The sequence below is a fragment of the Brassica napus genome, chromosome A3 (assembly GCF_020379485.1).
Source record: "Brassica napus cultivar Da-Ae chromosome A3, Da-Ae, whole genome shotgun sequence".
NCBI classification, from domain to species: Eukaryota; Viridiplantae; Streptophyta; class Magnoliopsida; order Brassicales; family Brassicaceae; genus Brassica; species Brassica napus.
In genome coordinates this window covers 5550157-5567474 of record NC_063436.1, presented here as the reverse complement: position 1 = coordinate 5567474, position 17318 = coordinate 5550157, and the positions used below count along the sequence as shown (strand labels likewise).

The following is a 17318-nucleotide window of genomic DNA, read 5'->3' as shown; positions in this document are numbered from 1 at the left end:
TTCATACTCTGTCTTTTTCCAAAAACACAAAAGCATGAAATAAATATACAAATGCCCATTATCTCCGACCTATATAATAAAAGAAAGATAATAACCTTTTTAGCAACAAAAAAGGTTAATAACCAAATAAATAAAAAAGAAGAAAATCATGATAATAGATACGTGTATGATTGATTAGTTCCATACAACCAATAATCCAAAACAAAGAGAGCCGTAAGTGGATTCACTGGTCACCACAGTAGTTGTAATTAGCAAGAAAGAGAACTTGAGTTTCCTATCTCAAGATATGTAATCACAATCTTGAATAAAAAAAATTCATAACAAAAACCGATTATAGTTGCGTTTCCCCCAACCGCCAAACGCCAAAAACGGGACTCCTTTTTAAAGATCGTGAATCATCAATCATCACTTGACGGTCAAGATCTTGATTAGAGAAGCATTACCAACTCGGAGCAGAGCAACAACAGAGTCTCCAGTCTTACACAGCTGCTTCTCTTTCCCATGCTGAGTCGCAAACTCAATAGCTTCTTCTGTGGACTCATCATGCGAGGCTCTAGCAGACCCTGCGTACAGCACCGGAATCAACCCACGGAAGATGAGACTGTGCCTCGCCGGCGATTCGTCGCTGCAAGACCAGTCAAAGAAGTCTGTTTTCATCTCGGGAACAACGACTGACAAAATAGGCATCCCTGGTCTGTATTTAGCCACAAGCCTCGCCGTGCTTCCTCCCCTGGTTAGGACCATGATGAGCGTGGCTCTAGCCGAGTTAGCTGTTCTGACTGCAGAGGAGGCCAGTGACTCCAGCGGGGACATTGGAACCGGAGAGTACTGCATGATCCTCTTGAAGACGTCTCCGTAGTCAAGCGTGCTCTCGGCTTCAACGCAGATCTTGGCCATCGTGCGTACAGCTAGCTCAGGGTAAGCTCCAGCTGCGGTTTCTCCGCTGAGCATGACACAGTCGGTGCCGTCGAGGACTGCGTTTGCTACGTCAGTGGCTTCAGCTCTTGTGGGTCGAGGGGATTTGATCATGGACTCGAGCATCTGAGTCGCTGTGACCACTGGTTTTCCCTGGATGTTGCATTTGTAGATCATCACTTTCTGAGCTAGGAAGATCTTCTCGATTGGGATCTCCATGCCGAGATCTCCTCTTGCAATCATAAACGCGTCGGAGTTGACAAGAATGTCATCGAAGTTCGCCACACCTTCTTGGTTCTCAACCTAGCACAGACAAAACCAATCACAATCAAAACAGGAGTTCATGTAGTTTCTGAAACCTTAAAGAGAGCAACATACCTTTGACATGAGAAGAATGTTCTTGGCATGATCTCCTAACAGTTTCCTGACCTGAACCAAGTCCGAACCTTTTCTGACAAAAGACAAAGCGATCATATCGATCTGATTCGGGACTCCCCACTTCATGATGTCTTCTTTGTCTTTCTCAGTTAGAGTTGGGAGGTCCACAACAACACCTGGGAGATTAACGTTCTTCCTCTCACCAAGCATGGCAGAGTTCTCGCAGCGGCAACGGACTGTGCCGTTCTCTGTGTCACAGGAGAGGACCAGTAACGAGATTGTACCGTCAGCACAGAGGATAACCATCCCTGGGTTCACATCCTCAGCCAACTTCTTGTAGCTCATGCAGATTGTTTCCTCGTCTCCCTGCAAGTCGTAGTCAGTGGAGATGGTGATCTCTTGGCCTTGTTTCAACTGGATTGGTTTCCCATCTTTCAAGAATCCGGTTCGGATCTCTGGACCCTTTATGAGAAAAATAAAGAACAGTCCCGTTAGTTTGATCAGACAACCAAAATAGATCTGCCTCAGTTTATACATTTACATGTACAAGAAAGAAGTTAACAGGAGAAATGTTCAACAGAAACAACAAAATAAGTTAAAGCATCAAGTGAAATTTGGGTATAACTTCTACTTCACACACTAACTATAGTTTCTGGCCAAGAAACCATAGTCAGAGACAAGAGAACAATTCAAGAACATGTCTACCAAAGCTAGCTTTTTCTAACTCAGCAATCACAGGTCTCTTTAATTGTGGACATGTATGCCTTAATCTAAACATACAGAAAGCAGGTGTGACATTTATAATAAACAAGAACCATGTCAAGCAGAAAAAAAAATAATTAAACACCAACGTGAGTTGAACTTTGGTTATAAAGTTCTACACAGACGAGAGAGAACAATACACGAACATAATCTAACATCTAACAAATTTGTTATAACATGTTAGTCAAAAGAAAAATGTTTGTAATAACATATTCATCACTACAAAAATCAGGGTCTCACGAGTTGATGATATTCTAATTTAAGAGATCTAAGTGGGGAACATCATCCTCTATAACAAGCTTCAACTTTTCTCAATTGATTTGTTGTAATTCAAGTTGTAACTGGGGACATTTAAGCTACTACAAAAAAAAAAGAGTCTCATAGATCTAGATTTATAATTCAGAATAAATTTACTAATTCTCAGAATAAACCAATACTAATAGTTTTTTTTTTTAATCTACAGGAAATGGCATAAAGAGACAAAACAGTAACACATGTACCAGGCATAAGATGATTACAAAAATGGCACAATAACAATAAACATACACGCGTCACTGTTGCAGATCGAAAACTGGAATAAACCAATCAGAAACCAAACGAAAGCTGCAGAAAAATCTCACAAACCCTAATAAAGTCAGATCACAGTCGAATGAATCCAGATCAGAGATCATAACTAACCTTGGTATCGAGCATGACGGCGCAGAGGATACCAGTGTTGAGCATAGCTTGACGGAGATTATCGAGAGTCTCCTGGTGGTACTCATGAGATCCGTGAGAGAAGTTAAACCTAGCGACGTTCATGCCAGCCCTGAGAAGCTTCTCGACCATCTCAACGGATCTGGAAGCGGGACCAACGGTACACACGATCTTCGTCTTCGGCCTTTGCTCTATCATCGCCATCTTTGGAAGAAAACAGCGAGTTCAATGGGGAAATAGGTTGGATCAGAGATGGTAGTAGAGACCGAGAGAGATTTATAGAGAGAGAGAGAGAGATCTGGCTTGGGCCTTGGGGACTAGGGAAAGTATAGAGAGATTCCGGGGATTGTGAGCAAAGTCTTGTGTTGAGTCTCTCCCTTTTTGACTTGGAAAATGGGAAATCGAAGGTCGCTGGTTTAGATTGGGTCAACAATTCATTGATTACCACCGGTTTAGTCACGCACGTTGTTTAATATTTGTCTCGTTTACCTTTTTCTTTCTGTCTTCTCGAACCATTGTTGGGCCATGGTTTTCGAAACATAAATATCTCGGATTGATTTTTTCCTAGTCAAAAATATTTTGTCAAATTGTAGTAACTAATTTGCACGGTTCTTTTTTCGAACTAATTTGCACCGTTTTATCCGAACAATTTTAAGATGTGTGATCTTTAAAAAATATATATATATATATATATATATATATATATGCAACTATGATTTCTATAATTTAAAATCGCAAAGCTATTATTTTAGTAAAATAATAATTTTAAAAATTTATATTCCCTCTGATTTTTTAAGTATTCCTTCAGTTTTAATAAGTTAAATGTTTTAAAAAAATTATTTCACAAAGAATTTTTTTTTCTTTTTTTATAAAAAAATTATGATCTTCGAAAAAATTAATTGATTTTATTGAATTACTATTAGTTAAAAACTATTGAAAATTACATAAAACGATACATTATAGTGATTTAATATATTTTTTTAATATGTAAAAACACTAAAAATCTTATCTTTGTGAAATGGAATATCATTTTAACATCAACTAGATCATGACCCGCGCTTCGGAAGCGCGAAATATTTTATTCAAAATTCTATGAACAATGTTACAAATATTTTTTTAATTTATAAAAAAAAATTCTATTAAATAATTAACATTTAAATCAACACTTTTAAATCTAACTTATACCCTCGAGCCGGTAAACCCGTTAATATGATATGTAATCTAATTTAGATTGGTTAAAGGGTAATGGGTTAAGAAGTTTGACTTGAATCCATTTTGAATATATCATATAGTATGGCTATATATATAATTAATTGGTTACAGAGTAATATACTGCATGGTGATTATCTCATAGACTTATTGGATAGTGGTTATGAAATCTCAAAATTAAATATTATTGCACGTTGTTTATGAAATCGATTGGGCAAGATTTTTTTTTTTAATATCAGGCATATGGGCCAACTGATAAATAAATGCATATAAGGTATTAAGTTATCAAAATAGAATAAGGAAATAATTCACTAATATTAATTGTTAACTAAAAAAATCAGAAAATATATCATATCTAATAGTAAATCCAACTTAAAATCCACCTAGAAAAAGTCACAATGTTTCTGTTTTAATAAGATAGGTGACACTTTCGGCGAAAAAGAGGGAGTATTTGATACTGGTTTTGAATAGAGTTAAATGCAATAATTTGTTTCCGTTAATGAAACTATGTTCAGAGTTTTTCGTCTCTTCTGAAATGGGATCTTAAAAGTTTCTGATTATTTCTTTTTAAAAGATGGCATACAAAACCGAACAAAACCTACGACTTGTTTAATAACAAAGTGAACTTCGAAATGTTAGGCAATATAGAAAGAGTTACCTATCTTTCATAATGTTTTTAAATATATAAGAATTGTTCTTTGAGCTTAACCAAAAGTTGAACATATTGTCTAATAAGATACTCTTTGATAAATAGAACCTTCTCCATTGTTCAATGAGGCAAACTTAAACCTATCATTCATTCTCTTCTGACCAAAATAGCGTCTCTGTTCATAGTTATCTTTCTGTTGTCCTCTTTGACTTTTGAGATTGAGCAGGATTACTAGTCTAACTCACACAAACCTAACCGGTGCGGCATCGGATAAGGATTATTTAAGGTGAACATCATCAGAGTTCGTCGTGACTGTGAGATTGGTCTTGGCTCATCATCTTCTCCAGCTTTTGTTCTAGTTCCTATATAAAAAGGGCCAAACACGGGGTTTATGTAGTGTTAACGTGTAAAATAAGTAATAAGATCAAAGATCGGGTAAGGTATGGTTTTGAGATTTGAGATGAACACATCAGCTTACTTTAAGTTTATCTTCCAAACACCGAGCTGGAGTAGATAAAACTGCTGCATATCTGCAACAAGAGAGAAATAAATAAGGTTACAAAAATTACAAACCAGAGATTAAAAAAGCGATGACCATTGACCAGTGACAGGTAAAGAAAGACCAAGACAAGAACTTACTCGCAACGGCTTGGTTCATCCACATCCATAAGCTCATTCTTTAACCCACATCTTAGCTTAATCTGCATGTCAAGAATTAATCAAGCCTTTTACAATCCACGTCTCTGTGATCTTTGCAAGTCCAACATTCAGTTCTCAGATAGTATGATGTATTTTAACTGGAGCTAACTATATTTAAACAATTTCTTGGATGTAGCTATCTATATCCAAACATTTACCTTCAGGCTTCTATCTGGACCGTTCCAGCACTTATCTCCGTTTGTATATGTCATGAACTGGTACGAGTTCTCAAACTTCTCCCATTCCCTATTACATTACAAGAAAGAAGAGAGCGTAAATGGTTAAATACAAACACATAGATTGATAGATATATAGTTACTGATATCTGATTCTCAACTTCAAACTAATTCCTCGTTATGTTAGCAGAAAAGGATAAAATGGCAGCGACACTTACCCTAACCGAGTTTTCGAATAGCCTTCCTCTTGTGTTGCTTCTTTATATCCGCAGACTTTGTAAGTATACCTAAACATTAGGTAAGCAATGTATAAGATAAACTTAATTGTAATCCCTTAAAATGCTAATAAAGAAAGGAAGAGGACAATAAATTGCTAAGATTTTCCTTACTTGCCCTGTTTACTCTCAAAACACCGAGCGTGGAACGAATAGAACTCTTTCTCCGGTCCTGTACAAACAATAACATATCAAGGACTACCTCAAAGAAAGCCAAACGCAAGTAAAGAGGCTTATGATGCTTTTTATCATACAGACCAAAGTCTTGCTTTAGCTTCTTCTCTAAGCTCGACACCCTTGACTGTATTTTGTTCAGTTTTGAGCTCGACTCATCGTATTCCTTGCGTACCCGATCAGCCTCTGCACATATACCACAACGCAACAGATGAATCACTGAAGAATCTGAGTCTTGCTTTTAACTGTTAGTGGAAGTGCTAGACTATTAGTTTATACCCGATTTGTCAACTGGTGTGGTTTGGATCAGATTCACAGCCTGTAAAATGCTCTTGACGGTCTTTTGTATCTTCTCCAACCAAGTAGGATTTGAGGTTGTTGTCTCTACACACAATGATAGATGATTAGCATCTTTAGATAATACAAAAACATCTTTGGTAACAGTGCAAACCTGATAGATCGAGATCATCCTCTGCATCAGATTTGTAGGAAGTAGTAGAATCATGCCGATGCTCCTCTTCATATGAGTCATCTTCGGGTTCATGGTCGCTGTATTTTCCTTCGTCTGCCGTATCTTCGTCAGCATCTGAAACAAACCCATCGTCTTCATCTACTTCATGTGGAGTGATGGGCGTATGCTCATGGTTTTCCTGATCATCAGCTTTGGGGGTATCATCTGCCTCAGCAGCTGGCTTATCAGATTTCTCTCCTGTCCAGCGAGACGCAACGAGACGCCCCAACTCCTCCTTTGACAACTCTTCCTTCTTCTCGGAAACAAGATCATCCTATACATGAATGCAGGAAACTTGAAGTTCAGAGAACTTATACTCAGATTTATTACAATCTTTTGTAAGCGCTTGGCTAAAATTAAAGCAAAATACCACTTTCTTCACCTCGTCTGACTCCTTTTTGGTACTACCATCATTTTGAGATCCATCTGTGAGAGGATCCTCCGATGAGGGAGATTCCTTTTTCGTGTCCACAACATGCTGCATTGAAGACAAGCTTTATCTCATCATCTAACTTACAACAGGTAACAAATTGCTCCACTTCTGGAAAGAGTATATGGATGAAATAGTTTTTCAAACCTCGTCTGCTGGATTAGTGTGAGTAGCCTCTTCCAGTATACTTGTTGGTTCAGCTTCAGCTGCTGGCTCCTGAAATCAAAGTCCAATTCAGTACCCGCTTGAAAGACAGGAAACAATTGTGACCGTAAAGCAAAATAAAAGAAATCAAATATAATATAATATAAAAATCGATAAAAGATAGTTTTCAAGCATCTGACGAAACTTCCATATCTTAATTCATGACCTCACGAATGAGAAGGGGATCCAAAGGGGGCCAGAGAAGTTTTTCTTTCGTGGTTTGACTTGTTGAGAAACAAACTAAACAATACAAAGATCAAAAGCGTGCAAATCTCTTTCAGTTTGCAAGAGAAGAACTAACCTCGTCTGTAGGAGAATCCTTGTAATTACCAATCTCATCATGATATGTGTCTTCATCGGGATAATCATCGTCATGTGAAGCTCCCGGCATCTCTTCTCCAGCGGTGCTTCCTTCAACTTTTTCATTGCCATCTGTCTTCTCCTCACTGTTCTCCTTTGCTGGCTGGGCAGCTAACTCAGCATCTTTCCTTTCCTTCTCCTCCTTTTCTTTCTGTAGACGCTCCTTCTCCTCTACCTTCTCAATTTCTTCTTTACGTTCTACAGACGAAGTGATCCAAGGGAAAGGTCAAGCTTTTTATCGACAAGACAAATAATATTAAAGGCACAACTCCGTCTTTATCATCAGCAGACATAATATAGCCAGTGTAATGAATAAAACAGAAGTTGATGATCCTATCAGATACTACTACGTCAACTACAAGTCATATATTCTCTTACTTTTTTCCTGCCTATTTGGTGGTTAGTGAAAATCTTAAGAACCGTTCCAGAGGCATATCAGGCATTTAACTATAATTTTATCAAAGGTTCTACTCTCACATTCAAATACACTGATTGATCCTACCAATTGCAAAATCACTAAACAGAAAGATTAATCTATGCATCAAAAGAGAGAGAGAAGAGCAAACCTTTAAGCTGTTGAACAAGGCCTTTCAAAATCTTCTCCTCGCTTTTCAGCTTCTTCAACTCCGCTGCATCTTTCTCCAGACCCACTTTCGCCTGTTCGATTTCCTTCCTCCTTACCACAAGCCCCTGCTTATAAGTTTCGATTTTTTTCTTCAGGCTCTCTCGAGCAGCTTTTCCAGCCTCCCAGCATGTATTCGGGCAAGTCACATTACCACCATACTCATCACTTCCATCACAACAATCTTCTCTCATCAAAAACAAAAAACAAAAACCATTAAATTCCCTCAACAGTTTCTTCATTCGCATAACATCTGAAATGTAACGAGCTGTATAGATTGAGTAACGTACCACAGATACCATCATTGACTCTGGAAGAAAACAAAATTAATGGAGAATGGCCTGCGTTCCGACAATAGAACTTTCCATTCGGACAAGCTGATGTACCTGGATGAGGTTTAAGATGTAACAAACAAATCAACAAAAGAGTAGAACTTTAAATTTAGCAAAAACAAAAAAAAAAGAGTAGAACTTTAACAGTCTGACACAACAGAAATCAAAATGCTTAATTGTCTGAACACAGTTTTGTTCCACAGAGAAAGAACTCTCCAATAGAAAACCAACGTAACGTGACTTAAGGACAGCAAGCAGAACCTGGCTCGTCGGTTCCGTCTGCACAATCGCAGAAATCGTCATTAAGTTGAGCTTTCGTGAATCTCTTTGATCCGTCCTTACACTTAATCTCAGAAGATGATTTGTAAAACTTCTCATCTACACGAAACCAATCGGGAGAAAGGTGAAAATGGGAGATCTAATCGGAGTGATAATGGCGAAGATATCTCGAGTAGAACGAATCGGAATCTTCGAGAAGCAAAGAGTAAACAAACCTTGAGGAGAAATGCCGAGAAACGGATCGTTCAATGGAGAAGAGCTCGATCTAATCGCAGAAGCAAGGAGGAGAAGAGTGCATAGTTGCAAAGAGACGGAGAGAGAGGAAGGTAGCACTACTACTCTCATCTTCGTCGTGATCGAAACCGGTGAAAGAGCGGAGGGCAGATTTGGTCACGACCACGAGAGAAAAATAAGTTAAGACAGATTTGTCAAAACGACGCAGTTTCAGCCATACTTACTTGTTTTAGTATGGAAACTGGGTTTTCTATGAACAGAGTTAGCTAAACTAGCAAATTGGCCCATTAGCTCAGTTGGTTAGAGCGTCGTGCTAATAACGCGAAGGTCGCAGGTTCGAAACCTGCATGGGCCATTAATTTATTTTATGCATTCCTTTTACCAAAATGTTGTCGTTTCGTTCTTTTGTATCTGATATGAGTCATTTACTTTAAGTAAAGCACGAATTATTAATTACTTTATCATCACGGGCTTCTTATAACGGGCTTATAACAGAGAGTGAACAGCCCAGACCAAATTAGTAAAGGCTTTTCATGTCGACTAAGAAGTAGGGTTTTAGAAGTCTCATCTCTTACATATTGTTGTGTATATACTCTTTTCTATTCTTACCTGCCTCTCTGCCTCTTTTAATCTCCGTAGTTTTTTTGTTGTTTTTCTTCGCGAAAGGGTGTTCAGTGATTAGACAGAAACATGCATCAATCTCTCAATCGGTATTTTTGTATCTGTAAATCGAATTTGGTTTATGTCTAAAGATCTTTAGGTGGGAATATTTTTCCTTTTTGAAATCTGTTTTATTGTTGATGATGGTGAGGGTGATGAACAAAATTAATCGGATGTCCCAATGATAAAAGAAAATATGATTAATAACCAGCTACTTTTGACTCATCATCAATCAATTCTCTTTGTTTTGTATTGTGTTGTTTTGTTTTGATGATTGGATTTTATTTTCGGTTTTTGGCCAGTGATGCAATCAAAATATTTGCTAGTCTTGATGAAGAAATTCATTTGATGATTCTTTTACCACCAAGATATCTGAGGCCTTGTTAGTTTGTATTACTTTATATAGTGCCAGATCATACATAACACCTAATTGCTGTGGACAATGTACGATGACTGTCATTGAACTCTGAGCTAAGACTTTGCATTAGAAATTTGAAAGTGTTTGAATATGACTCATTTAATATGAGATGCCCTAACAAATAAATTAGAGGTATATGACTTAATGTTCCATGTTTAACTTAAGAAAATAACCTCATCTAGGTGCAACGCACGTTTTGAGCAACTTGAAACATATTGGGAACTGAACATCCACAAGCGACACGTTTTGTAATTTTAGTACCACAAGTGTTCCGCATGAGGTAATCTGCTAGGCTCACGCAAACCACGTTTGACTGCAGTTATAATCCAAAATTCTACATCTACATCGCTGCATTGTTGATCTGACTTGAAATGCAAGCTTTCTAAGACTTGAGCCGTGCTTGAAAGCAAAGACCTGTCCACAAACCGACTCTGCATTTGAAATCAAATCAACTGTGTATATTGTAAACCAAAGTTTTTTTTCCAACATATTGTAAACCAAAGTTAGAAAATATCTTTTGATAAAGAGTATATATACATTAAAAACATCAATAATAATTGACTTCGACCGCACCAAATTAATAGTAACAAAAATCTTTATATATATATTTTTATATTTACTGTCAAACAAATATTTATATATATTTTTTGGGTCAAAATATATATCTATATATTTATGTTTTGTTTTATTTAAAAATACACCGTTTCACGCGGATTTTTGATTTGACCAATAATTTTATTATATTATTTCACCCAATGGATTCTTTTTTTCGAACCAAACAATTTTGAAAATACATAAATTATATTTTTTTTGCTACCTTATACAACTTTACTTAAAACACCGAATAATCTTTTCAGCAATCTGTTTTATAAAGTACGCTTTTTATATTTCTGTATTATATATATGGTAAACAATATTTGAATATGGGCTTAAAATATTCAGCAATCAATTTTATAAGAAAAACTGTTTATATCATATCGTATCCTACTATATATTAATTGAGAAGTCACTAAAATAACTTTTGCTTAGGTGTCACTCATATAAATAATTTGAGAAAATTGTTATGATTTGATTGGTTGATGACTTTTAATTTTTATTTATTTTAATTATTTTCAAAAAAGAAAGTATAAAACTAATTAATGTTAGTTGCCAATAACCCAATAATATGCATATTGAATTAAATTAACTAATTAAAAGGTTGATAAGAAATCATGATAATCAATTAGTTAACTTAAAAAAACTTATAATTTGATTTGTTGATTATCAAACAAAATAATTTAAGGAATGAAAATTATACTATAAAATTTACTATTAAACACATCTAATAATATATTCTGGCAATAAAAAAGGTAAATATTAAAAAAAAATTGATTTAAAAACAGAGTAAATTTAAAGAAAAGTAATCAAACATTTTACATATTTCAACATTAGAAAAAAAATCATCTTATCATTTTTTTTTCAAAACAAAATACAAATTTGATATAATAAAAATAAAAATATTAATGTATTTTAAGAATTTACAGTTATAAAAATGAGAAGTCACTTTAGTGATTTAAGCTTATGTGTCAATAATAGAGAGTGTTTAAGAAAAAAATTATATAATTTGATTAGTTGAGTGATATTCAATTTTTAATTATTTTAATTAGATCTAAAAATAAAAATTAAGTTTAAAAATAATTTATATCAATTACCAAATAGTCTGAATAATATTAAAAATAATAATTTATGGCAATTAATTGTCAAAATTATATAAAGTGTACTAATGTTTTATTAATTATTTCTATATTTATATACTACATATAATAATTAGTAGAATATAATTTATTGAAATCGATATAGTAATTTCATATTCTTAAATAAAACATTATATTCATATATAAATAATTGTAATAATTATTAATATCTTATAATTTCCATATATGTCTTATAAGTCATTTATAAAAAAAATTTAAAACATTTATAAAATTATTTATCATGGTTTACAAAATTATTTTATCTTAATTTAGAATTATTTTATCTTAATTTTAAATTATTTATATTACTTTATAAAATATTTATGAAAAAACTAAAAATTCTCCAATAGGTGAAACGAGGAGTCACTTAATTGAGTTTTGCTTACATGACGATCATTTTGCGAAGTCTTAAAAAAATTGTTATAATTTGTTTGGTCGATAATTTTTAATTTTATTTATTTTAATTTAGATTCAAAGCAAAAATAAATCTTGAAACAATTAATATCACTTGCCAAATAATTAAGTTATATTACAAATAATGATTTATAGTAACTAATTTTTGAAATTATATAGAAAATAATAATGTTTGATCAGTTCTTTTTTTATATTTATAAACTACATAATATAATGAACATAAATTTTTATAATTTAAATTATTTAAATTAGATCTTAAATAAAAAGTAAATCTAAAGCTAATTATTATTCACTTGCCAAATAACCTAAATGATATTACAAATACTTCTCATATTCCTATTATCATATTATATATTATCAAAAATTATAGAAAATATAAATCTAAAGCTAACTATTATCATATTCCTATAACAATATAGTAGTATCTATAATAATTATTAATCTCTTATAATGTATATATATGCGTTATAAATAATTAGGCTTTAAAGATTGGACGGGTTATATTTAACAAAACATGTGAGAATTTTAATTTAAAAAATATTTTGTATTTAGTCAAATAATATACTGAATAAGTTAATGTTATGATTAAAAATATTTCTAAGATGGATTTTTGGCTCATTGATTGTATGGTTTCTATTCTTATTTAAAGAAATAAATAAATATTTAGCAAAAAATATGTACAACATCTAGAAAAACATTAGAAAAAAATTAATAAAAATTATCTAAATGATGACGAGAAAAACAAGAAAAGCCCGAAGAAGATGCATATGTGTTGGAGAAGTTAATGCGATAGTTACATATATAATTTCATAAGCATTTGCTATTACTAAATATTCATCAATTATTTTTACATCAAATTTATAGAAACTTTACGACTAATTTTCAAACTATCTGAAGTTAAAATTTATACTTTAATGTTTCTATTATTATTCAAAATTATGATATTGTATACATAATATATATTTTCATACAATACTTATATCCGTGAATTCGCGGACAACCACCTAGTTTTATATTATATATGGTAAAAAATATTTGAAATATGAGATTAAAATATTCTAAGCCCAGCTCTCCACATCATGCTGACATCCCAAAGTGATTGCATTCTTATCTATTAACCTTGTATTAAAGGAAAGAGAATCATAGGGATAACTTACTAGATATGAGGATAAAATCAGTTGGTAAAAGATAACAAAAAAGTCTATATAAGAAGCATTGCATGCCTCCCAACTGTCTGTGTGTCACCAACATAAAAACAACACTTGAATTTTTTTTTTTTTTCTGGTATAGAAGAAAATGTCGACTCTCAAAAACACAACTCAAGTTAACGGCGATGCCTCATCATCCATCGTTCGAGCTACAATCGTCCAGGCCTCCACCGTCTATAACGATACTCCCAAAACTATAGGTTGTTCAATTTATGAATTCTTTCGATGTATAACGATATCATAGTTTCTGAATTCCCACTATGAAATGAGTACGTCTCAAACCAAAAAAGTCAAAATATATAAAAATGATTTTACTTGAGTTTGCAGAAAAGGCGGAGAAGTTAATTGCGGAGGCGGCAAGCAACGGGTCCGAGCTTGTGGTGTTCCCGGAGGGGTTTATCGGTGGATATCCTCGTGGATTTAGGTTTGGTATAGCGGTTGGTATTCACAACGAAGAAGGTCGTGATGACTTCCGCAAATATCATGCTTCTGCCATTCATGTTCCTGGTAACATAAACTCCCTTCACATGATTATACTTTTTTCTGTCAAAAAAACAATCATAAACATCCTTTCCAAAAAGAAAATAAACAATTTAATCCATTTGTACTGTAGAAAATAGGAAACCTAATCTGGTGAATATTCAGGAACTGTTAAAACATATTAAAATATTGTTTTCTTTGTGGTGATTCGTGAATATGAAGTATTCTTTTGACAAGTGACAACCTTTGTTTAGTGTATGTTTAAATTAATATTATCTTGGGATATATATACATGCACATCCATATCCATTACATGAGTGTTGGAATGAATTGGGTCACAACTAACTCTCTCTTTTTTGCACATTTATTTGGTTTGGTGATGAATCTACAACAAACAAACAGGGCCTGAAGTAGATAAACTGGCGGAACTAGCTAGGAAAAACAATGTGTACTTGGTAATGGGGGCTATAGAGAAGGATGGCTATACACTCTACTGCACAGCCCTTTTCTTCAATTCTGAGGGTCGATTCTTGGGTAAGCACCGTAAGGTCATGCCAACAAGTCTCGAACGTTGCATATGGGGTTTTGGGGACGGATCAACCATCCCTGTTTACGACACACCCATTGGCAAACTCGGTGCTGCTATTTGCTGGGAAAATAGAATGCCCCTCTACAGAACTGCCCTGTACGGAAAGGGTTAGTCCTAGGTGTCCTCGATCGCTATTAATTAGAATTGTATTCACAGCTTCAAGATTATAACTTTTTAATGCTATAACAATTTGGATTCTGGCTGCATGCAGGAGTTGAATTATATTGTGCACCTACTGCCGATGGTTCCAAGGAATGGCAATCGTCGATGATGCACATTGCCATGGAGGGTGGATGTTTCGTATTGTCGGCTTGCCAGTTCTGCCAGCGTAAAGATTTCCCTGCGCATGTTGATCACCTTTTTACCGACTGGTACGATGACCAACACGATGAAGCCATTGTCTCCCAAGGTGGTAGTGTCATTATTTCACCATTGGGAAAGGTTCTCGCTGGACCAAACTTTGAATCAGAGGGTCTCATCACAGCTGATCTTGGTATATTACACACTTATTTGTTATTCATCATAAGCTTTAGTAAATAAAAACTTTCTTGCTTAATAATATCTATATAACACTCTTATCTAGATCTTGGTGATATAGCAAGAGCCAAGTTATACTTTGATGTGGTGGGACATTACTCTAAGCCAGATGTTTTTAACTTGACCGTAAATGAGCACCCAAAGAAACCAGTTACATTCGTTTCGAAGACGGTGAAAGCTGAGGATGACTCAGAGTTTAAGGAGAAATAATGGAGATTTGAAGGTCGTCAGTTTATCCTATTCTCAACTACTGGAGTTCATGCCATGCCAGTCTTATGTTATTGTCTTATGTTATTGCCAGTTCAAAATATCCTTTTAGAACTCACAGTTAAGTTTGTTTATTTTATGTTTCAATAATGTAAGAGAACCAGTTGCATGTGGAAACCAATTTGTTCTCTTCTCTTGTACTTGAATATTATGCAATGAATTTTAAGTCTAGTAGTATTTTCTATAAGATAAATAAAAGAATGTGTTTTGGCTCTTTAAATTTGATGAGTCGGCCGTCAAAAAATACTATTATTCTTTTTGAAGCGATCTAAAAAATTATTTAGGCAAAACGGATTCCAGAAATCTGGATATTCGAATTGTGTCAGGTCCTACCATGCTTATTGCTAAAAAACAGTATTACATTTCAAAATAAAACTGTTGAAAGGTGATTAAGTTTATAAATTAATGAGATTAAGTTACAACCGCAACAAAAAAATATTTCTGAGATTTATTTATAGTTAATTTACGAATTTGTTTTTAATTAATTATAGAAAATAATTGTGTATGAATCGATAATGCAGTTATATCTTCTATTTTTATTCTATTTTTAATTTGTTTTAGTTTTCATTTCAATTATCAAATTTTTTGAATATAATATATTTAGAAGAAATGGCGTTCTTCACTGCGTTGTTTATTTTTAGGAATATCTCTATTTTTTTAAAAAATGAAATTCTTTATCCTCAATTTTTACTTATTTTGACAGTACGTTAAATAAAATATTGTTTCTGAGAATTTGCAATACTAAAATATTTACAAAACTTCAGCAAATACGTTCTTCGTACGTTGGTGACACGCAGAAAGTTCAGAGGCAATACTCGTATAGATTATTTGTGATCTTTATCTTATATCACTACGATATGTAAGAAGAGAGAAAGATTTGGAACTCTTCACCTGATAGAGTCATCCTGCCTGGAATTTTTATGACCATATAAATACCTTGTTATTAGATATTACAAAAATTTCAGCAAATAGATTTATAAAATTAATTGTTTACAAAAAGTTGTTCAACAAATTTTTTAAAATTTTTTCTTAAAAAAATTGATTACTATGCGTTGACAAAAAAAATTGATTACTATGCAATATTTTACACAAAACCTGTTATGTATAAAATTTATTATATTAGGTAAGGTGTTAGTATTTCTAAAATTGTTCGGTACAAAGAAAAAGAAAAATGAATGTGATAACGGAAAGAAAATGATGTTAGTAGGATGTAGGTGCAAGCTCAACAACAGTCAGTAGCACATCTGTCGCCTGACCCTGAGAAAATGAAGTTGGAGACATTTGTTTTGTCGGTTTCTCATGGTTTGCTGCAAGCCTGCAACCGCAGGCAACATGTAATGAGTTCAAGGATTTAATTCCAGAATAAATTGCGGATCAGAGTAGTGTTCAAAACAGACCGACCCACAAGTAAAACTGATCCAGAAATAAATCTAGTAATTAAATAATCCGGCTACTTCAGGGGAAAATTAGGAGGATGAACCGTGCATTAGGATATATTACAATAAACTGTGCAATGAATTGAGTTTGGAATATAAAACCCAGGGGAACATATAGAAGTTGGCTTTCAAGAGAGCAACATCAAAACTTTAATAATTATTAGATCTCGATTCATATGGTACTACCGGATTAGACTTGATTCAATAATCTGGTTCATATTTTTTAAATATTGAAATTCAGAAATAAAGTTAGTAAAAATGATATATAACTAAAATATAAATAGATATCAAATATAAAACATTATACATATAGATTACTTTTTGTTCATATGATTACTTTATATATTTTTGATAGTTTTAATTATTTTTGTAAAATTCAGTTATTTTGAAATCTAATCTGGCTACTTAACCGGTTTATGGTCGAACCAAGTATTAGTTCCAATCCGGATACTTTGTTTCATGGCTGAACCTAGTCCAAGCACTGGTCCGATTTTAAAAAGACTGATAATAACTAATGACCACCAAACCACATGCCAAACTAATTAATAAACCATGAAAAACTTAAGATAGTCCACCTAATTGATTTTTTATTTTTTTTTTAAAAAGCTGAGTTTTCAAACCTTTGACCTTAATTTGGTCAATTTAAAACCTTTGACCTTGATTTGGTTCAA

General features: G+C 33.7%; 3 protein-coding genes, 2 non-coding genes and 1 pseudogene across 6 annotated transcripts; 4 read left to right on the top strand and 2 right to left on the bottom strand.

The window, feature by feature from the left end:
- Positions 1-131: 131 nt before the first annotated feature.
- LOC106405577 (probable pyruvate kinase, cytosolic isozyme) lies at positions 132-3134 on the bottom strand. The gene is made up of 3 exons (XM_013846101.2): positions 2734-3134; positions 1294-1755; positions 132-1218 (listed from the first exon to the last, which is right to left on the bottom strand). The coding sequence occupies exons 1-3, from the start codon at positions 2953-2955 to the stop codon at positions 406-408; spliced, it is 1497 nt and encodes a 498-aa protein (XP_013701555.1). The 5' UTR covers positions 2956-3134; the 3' UTR covers positions 132-405.
- A 1489-nt stretch (positions 3135-4623) lies between these two features.
- On the bottom strand, positions 4624-9102 carry LOC106406603 (glucosidase 2 subunit beta). 2 transcript variants are annotated; one of them, XM_013847292.3, is made up of 16 exons: positions 8887-9102; positions 8654-8770; positions 8351-8446; positions 8005-8244; positions 7380-7636; positions 7022-7090; positions 6815-6922; positions 6385-6718; positions 6213-6317; positions 6018-6119; positions 5874-5931; positions 5703-5771; positions 5467-5554; positions 5249-5310; positions 5088-5139; positions 4624-4971 (listed from the first exon to the last, which is right to left on the bottom strand). In XM_013847292.3, the coding sequence occupies exons 1-16, from the start codon at positions 9014-9016 to the stop codon at positions 4906-4908; spliced, it is 1953 nt and encodes a 650-aa protein (XP_013702746.2). In that variant the 5' UTR covers positions 9017-9102; the 3' UTR covers positions 4624-4905. The 2 variants fall into 2 exon arrangements, with proteins under 2 accessions (XP_013702746.2, XP_013702747.2); XM_013847293.3 differs by having other exon boundaries at positions 6827-6922.
- Positions 9103-9186: 84 nt separating this feature from the next.
- TRNAI-AAU lies at positions 9187-9260 on the top strand. The gene has a single exon. It is a non-coding gene; the product is annotated as a tRNA-Ile (tRNA).
- Positions 9261-9711: 451 nt separating this feature from the next.
- On the top strand, positions 9712-9791 carry LOC125607798 (annotated as a pseudogene).
- Positions 9792-9861: 70 nt separating this feature from the next.
- On the top strand, positions 9862-9945 carry LOC125607700. The gene has a single exon (XR_007338771.1). It is a non-coding gene; the product is annotated as a small nucleolar RNA SNORD24 (small nucleolar RNA).
- Positions 9946-13355: 3410 nt separating this feature from the next.
- On the top strand, positions 13356-15425 carry LOC106403172 (nitrilase 2). The gene is made up of 5 exons (XM_013844014.3): positions 13356-13538; positions 13666-13845; positions 14221-14514; positions 14619-14900; positions 14991-15425. Exons 1-5 carry the CDS (start codon positions 13427-13429, stop codon positions 15152-15154), a joined length of 1032 nt encoding a protein of 343 aa, XP_013699468.2. The 5' UTR covers positions 13356-13426; the 3' UTR covers positions 15155-15425.
- The last annotated feature ends 1893 nt before the right edge of the window (positions 15426-17318 follow it).

Excerpts from the sequence above, each read along its gene's own strand:
- LOC106405577 (XM_013846101.2), bottom strand. The coding sequence starts at position 2,955 with ATGGCGATGATAGAGCAAAGGCCGAAGACGAAGATCGTGTGTACCGTT. Across the intron at positions 1,756-2,733 it reads CCGTCATGCTCGATACCAAG|GGTCCAGAGATCCGAACCGG; the intron begins GTTAGTTATGAT and ends TTTCTCATAAAG. Across the intron at positions 1,219-1,293 it reads ACATTCTTCTCATGTCAAAG|GTTGAGAACCAAGAAGGTGT; the intron begins GTATGTTGCTCT and ends TGTCTGTGCTAG.
- LOC106406603 (XM_013847292.3), bottom strand. The coding sequence starts at position 9,016 with ATGAGAGTAGTAGTGCTACCTTCCTCTCTCTCCGTCTCTTTGCAACTA. Across the intron at positions 6,120-6,212 it reads CACACCAGTTGACAAATCGG|AGGCTGATCGGGTACGCAAG; the intron begins GTATAAACTAAT and ends GTATATGTGCAG. Across the intron at positions 5,555-5,702 it reads TATTCGAAAACTCGGTTAGG|GGAATGGGAGAAGTTTGAGA; the intron begins GTAAGTGTCGCT and ends GTAATGTAATAG.
- LOC106403172 (XM_013844014.3), top strand. The coding sequence starts at position 13,427 with ATGTCGACTCTCAAAAACACAACTCAAGTTAACGGCGATGCCTCATCA. Across the intron at positions 13,539-13,665 it reads CGATACTCCCAAAACTATAG|AAAAGGCGGAGAAGTTAATT; the intron begins GTTGTTCAATTT and ends TTGAGTTTGCAG. Across the intron at positions 14,515-14,618 it reads AACTGCCCTGTACGGAAAGG|GAGTTGAATTATATTGTGCA; the intron begins GTTAGTCCTAGG and ends GGCTGCATGCAG.